The 5,745-nt window shown below is 43.5% G+C and overlaps 1 protein-coding gene across 1 annotated transcript in view; it reads right to left on the bottom strand.

Moving 5' to 3' along the window:
- NCBP1 (nuclear cap binding protein subunit 1) overlaps positions 1-5,616 on the bottom strand; it is a 29,341-nt gene extending 23,725 nt beyond the window's left edge. The window contains exons 1-8 of the mRNA XM_084225046.1: positions 5,462-5,616; positions 5,260-5,345; positions 4,471-4,571; positions 3,274-3,430; positions 2,129-2,236; positions 1,493-1,614; positions 935-1,004; positions 82-297 (exon numbers count right to left, since the gene is read on the bottom strand). Coding sequence (XP_084081172.1) covers positions 82-297; positions 935-1,004; positions 1,493-1,614; positions 2,129-2,236; positions 3,274-3,430; positions 4,471-4,571; positions 5,260-5,345; positions 5,462-5,495 — 894 coding nt within the window. The 5' untranslated portion in view covers positions 5,496-5,616. The remainder of the gene's footprint in view (positions 1-81; positions 298-934; positions 1,005-1,492; positions 1,615-2,128; positions 2,237-3,273; positions 3,431-4,470; positions 4,572-5,259; positions 5,346-5,461) is intronic.
- Positions 5,617-5,745: the final 129 nt, after the last annotated feature.

A 5,745-nucleotide genomic window follows, 5' to 3' on the forward strand; every position in this document is an offset into this window, starting at 1 on the left:
GAAGACATTATGTTTTCACCAATTTTGCCCCAGGAACCTAGCTGTGAAATCCACTCACCATTCCCCACAGCAATCACGTACCTCAGGGTCATCCGTGTAGTCAAACATCCTAAAAATAACCCTTGGCATCGGGTATACGGAATCTTCAGTGTGAGGTGGGGGCGTGAAGGGAGGCAGATTGTGTTGCAGTGCCTCACAGAGAACGCTGTCAAAAGCCAAGTAGGGCCGCAGGATGTGCCGCTCTTGCCAACGGTCTTTTTTCAGTTTCTGAATCTGAGACCAAAGGCAGTCTAAATACTGAAGGGAAAGGTGAGAAACATTAGATCTGCTGTATCTCTGAATAAAAAGGGCAGTTTCCTGAACCATCTGAAATGCATACTTTACATACTACATCCATAGTTACTTAAACTGCTGATTCAACAAACCAACAAATAATTAAAGAACTCTAAATGCCAGAACTATAGCTGAGTCCACACAGCTTTGTGTCAGTAAAATTCAACTCCTGGCAATTTTTCAAACACCAACAGAGAAACTACAGCAGAAGATCAGCAGAGGACAGTCACTGCTCTTTGATGGTATTAAAAGAGTCAAAATATCCCAGCATGCTTAAGTTTCACACAAAAAATCCTTTTAGCATGAAGCCCTGTAACATGCAGGACAAAATCAAACACTACAATTTACTTCATAACTTTTCCTCATAAGAAAGTTGCAGCAAACAACACAATCCCCTCCTTTTTACTCAACTCAACCTCTTATTTCAGCCCAATACTTGGAAAAGAATTCCCCACACAGAACTTTTGGAATCAATGGGAAATAGCAGACAAATCAAAGCATTCACTCTTTGAGATACTTTCTAATTTCTTGATAAAAGAACACCTTAGTACAAAATTATTTTCCCAGCTTTCTGAAGGAATGAAGTGTGAAGTCTAATCACCTCTTCCTGTGGATGTGGTTTGTCAGCAGTCCACACTTGCAGCATGGGCACATGAATCTTCTGGCGGCGTCTGTTTAAACAGGAGAGAAAATCTGACTTTTAATACACTAATTTAGGGCAACAGTTTTGTTTTTATTGTGAGCATGCTACTATTCGTTTTCTTCAGCTGATGCAGTCTACAGCAGATAAAACCAGCTTTGTGATACTTAAAATACCTCCATTATAGTATCTCGACAACATTAATTTGAAGCACCTGGACAGAGAGCAATGACACTGCATAGCACTAATGCAACAATCTATTTGTATTAACAGCACACTTACAACTCCAGCTGCTTCAGCATGAGCAGCACAAGACCTTAAACATACCCTAGAACTACACAAGACAGTAAACTTTTCAAATTCAAAAACTCTGCACCTACTGCATTTTAGGGCTTTTTTCCCCCACAAAATGGTTCACACCAAAAGTTTTAGAATACATGAAAGTGAGCAATAATCAACACTATTACTTCACACTTGAATAGATACCAAAGAGAGTGTTTCTAACAAGTTACAACTTACTTCAGATAACTTTCTGCCTGAGACAAGAGACGATCCATTTCAGCATCCTTCTTCTCATATAACTCCTTCCCAACCCAAGGCAAAGATGACAGAAATGCAAACATATACCAGTCACATCGCACCTATAAGAAGGTAATATACCAAAACCTGAGCATACCAGTAAGCTCCAGAAGATTTTGCACACACACATTTTAATTTAAAACATCAGCAAGTTGTTTTGGGGGAATGTAAAGACCAGCAGTTGCAGACTGGACAGGCAAGGCACCTGAAAAAATATTCATGCTTGAAAAGTATAATTTTTTACTTGAACTGTATTAGGCAGACTTAAAAAATGGGATAAATGGCATCACTTTCAAAGTTCTCCTAGATACTCAGTACAGCAGAAAAGCTAGGCACATTCTGCAATTGCCAGAGTAAGGTAAAATAAATGCAATTTGGCCACTTCACCATACTTTCTGTATGTACACATATTTCCCAACTGCCACAGGCTCCTTTCACTAATGCTCAGGAAACTGTATGTGTCAGTCCATTCAGGTAGTTCTCCCTAAAAACTCTCTCTTCTAAGCATAAGGACAGAACAAACAGTACAGACAAACTGTGAAACAGGCCCAGAGAGCCTACAGATCTTTTGCTTACTTGGGGTACATCCTCCTCCTGTGTCACACTCACGAAGTTCTCAAACATAGCTACCATTGAAGGTGCAGCTATTACATGGCAATTCACGAGATCGGACAGAAAACGTACCTAAAGAAGAGAAAATGAACACTTTTTAAACTGGCTGCACAAGTACAAATAAACATTAGTGAAATGATTAAAGCCAACCATTAATAAAAGTATAATACTCATTCAGTACCACAAAGGCTGAAATACTGCACACTGCACAGACTCGCCTTTCAATGATAAGCATCATATGTGCTGCCTAATATATTGTTCATTATAATGCCCTTAATCCCTCCTACTGCAATACATCATAAGGATAATATTCCTAATTAAGGAATGGTGGGAAACATGCAAACTGATACTACAGAAGAAAACTCTGGTAGTTCTCTCTATTCTGTATAGTATCAGATAACAAAAATAACACAAGTTTCAGAAATTAGATCTTATTAGCAAAAGTGTCCTACAGTTGACCTAACATCAGTCTCTTGACTAGAATCTTAATTTTCACTGGTGGGATTCAGAAGGTGGGGAACTTGGCAGTGGGCTTCTAAATCAGATACTGCTGAGGTTCTAATACCTGAGAGCAGACAAAATCTATTAAGCAGCAAGGATGGAGCAAATGCTTTCAAAGACAGCCAATATTTAAAACTAACTGCTTGATCTTTACCCCTTATCAGAAGAATGCAACCAGCCATCAAAAATAGCTTTTAAGAACTACAGTGTTTATTTTCTTTCCAATTTCTTTTATTTCCACAGGAGCCACAAGATTGTCATGTATCTCTGAATACAAGGAAAGTGGAACTACTTTTTTTTAAATCTTTTACATTTGACTGAAGGACAAGCAGCAAAAAGCACCTCTGCTTAACACACACTTAATTTTTCACTGTGAAAAAGATATTGCTGGAAGTAAATTTGCAAATGTAATCAAACTCCTCGTCACTGAAAAAGAAAATAGTTCTCACATAACACACATTTCCTCTTGGTATATTTACAGTTCACTGCACATTGATGGCAAGAGACACAGAAACACACATTGCAAGGTCCAGCTCTTCTGCAAAAAAAAGGTGAAAGGAGGAAAGAAAAATGACATGAAACAAATAGACAAATGAAACTCCACTTACTAGATGCACAGCTTCATTATACATGTTCACTTTCAGACATTCTTTAAGCTGACGAATCATGGCTTCTACGAATTCCCCGCCAAAATTGTAGTTCCTGGCATTCAGCAAGCCCACCAATGTCGTGTAAACAGTAAGCTTTTCTGGTAGCAGACGTGCACTAACACAGAAAAAGAAATACTGTGTTAGTTGTTTGTTCATCATGTGCCAATTGGCCACTGCATAGCATCTTAGAATCTGCCTGTTGGAAGTCAAACTTGCCTCATGAGGAAATCAGAAAAGACAGCTGCTATCACTTTCTTGTATTAAAATATTTGCTGTTTATTTATATCTAATTGCTGAGTATACTGGAGGATTGGGCAGATAATATTAGCGACAAAATTCATTGCAAGAATGTAAAAAGTTGTCTTAAGTTCACAATTAAAAAGAAATGTTATTACACAGCACATTTTTGTATTCACGTTAAGCATTCTTATAAGCAGCGTCGTTCCGCTGCTGGGGTAGGAACACCCCTTTGAATAAAAATATTGCTACAAGATAGACTTTAAGTATCTGTACAACCTTAGCAAAGGCTATATAGTCCGCACCACACCCTTCCTTCGGACTTGTTTTACCTCCTGCAAAAGATCCTGCACAACCCCTCCCTCAACACCACCCCGTGACCCTGACATGGCACCTCTGCTCCTGCATTTTGCGAGGGAGAGGAAGGAGAGCTGGCAGCTACCAGACCGCCTGCTTTCTGCTCCTCACGTTCCCAGTTCCTCTCCTCTAGCAAATGGGCTCACAAAGCAATGAGCACATGACTGCAAGGGAAGACAACGCTGGGAGAAAACATCGCAGATAACACAGGTAGCTGTTAGCAGCCACGTTGGTGGTCTTAAGCATTTCACGTGGAACAGGATTTTGCCCGGCATTGCTGTGTTCCCACAGCTGCTGCAGACCAGTTCCAATGTTTCATCCACCAGCTTCGAGCCTTTATACACATTTCAAGTCAAAGCAATGTAAAGAGGTATTTTTCTAGAATTACAGCCAGTAAATTATGAACTTGTTCCTCGATTTCTTTTGTTTGTAGCAAGACAAATTCTCGGCTATGACAGCAATCAGGAACTAAAGCTATTCATGGCTTCTAAACTACCTTAAACACGAAACTTTTGCACAACGATAGCACATCCCACATTCCCAGACCTTCTCAATACGTACACAGTACACAGTATTCTCAGTATCTTGCTTTTGTAATTTGGCAGATCAGCTTCCAAAACACCAGCTAGGCCCTCCAGGTTGCTCTCCAAAGACGAATTACTCTAAAATGAAAATTAAAAAACCCCGTTTCATCAACCAGGCAAAACGAACTAGTCCAACTCGCACATGTAAGACAATGAAGCTGGACGAGGGCATCCTTTCACGTCGCCTCATTTTCCGGGGCAACAATCCGTCAGCAGCAAAAATCTCTTTTCGCTTGCCAAAGAAGAGTTGCACCCGACCGCCAAGCTCCCCGGCTAGGAACCTTCCCCAGGGATGCAAGATCTAACATCACCCCAGGAACACCCCGGTATGCGGCCGAGCATCGATTAACAACAGGGCACGAAGGAAAACACCTTGTTTTTCAGAGCATCATCACCTTTTGTTCTGCCACCCCCTCCGCCCCCATCAGCCCCATTGTCGGGACTGGAAACTTAAGGTGCAGGAGGACCAGTTAATTATTTCACACCCTTCGCAGGCTAGAGTCATCAGCACCATCTTTAGATATAATAATAGCTATCCTCCGGCCGTTTATGGCTGATTGGGAAGCGTTACGCTATGATTTCAGCACTTTACCCGCCACAGCACGTGGCTTAGCAAAAAAACGGCAACTCTCCCCCAGTCTCATGAAATTAGTATTTTATTTGAGGGTCGCTACTACAGGCAAAGTGCTCCCGGCACCACGCACGGGAAGGGGAGAGTGCGAAGGGAAACAAGGCTTTAACTCTCCCGAGCCGCCAGCCCGCCTACCTTCTCTCCCACCCTGCAGATGAGTGACTCGAGCCTCTCCTCGATCTCCGACGGCTCGGAAGTCCTCCGCCTCTTGTGCGGCTGTCCTGCTCCAACAACACACCGAGCACAGCGTTACCGACGCCGCAGAAAGCCTGCCGCTCCTCCATCCCGCCCAATCCACCCTCCCTGCCGGGCCACCTCGGGGGGGACGCGGACTCACCATCGCTGTCGTCGCTGTGCCGCCGCCGCGACATGGCAAGGAACGGCGCAGAGGAGCAGCCGGGAGGAGCGGTGAGGAGAGGTGAGGAGCTGTGAGGAGCGCTGCCGAGCTCCGGGAAGCACTGGGCCGAGACACCTCGCGCGGGCCGACTAAAAGCGCTGCTTCCCCGCCCGCCGCCGCGCTGTTTCCGGGGCGGGCACGGCCTCTCCCGCCCACTTCCCTGAGGAACCTGAGCGCTTCCGGGGCAGGCACGAAGAGAGGGGAAGGAGGAGCAAGAGGAGAGC

Source organism: Fringilla coelebs, assembly GCF_963513975.1.
Source record: "Fringilla coelebs genome assembly, chromosome: Z".
Lineage (NCBI taxonomy): Eukaryota > Metazoa > Chordata > Aves > Passeriformes > Fringillidae > Fringilla > Fringilla coelebs.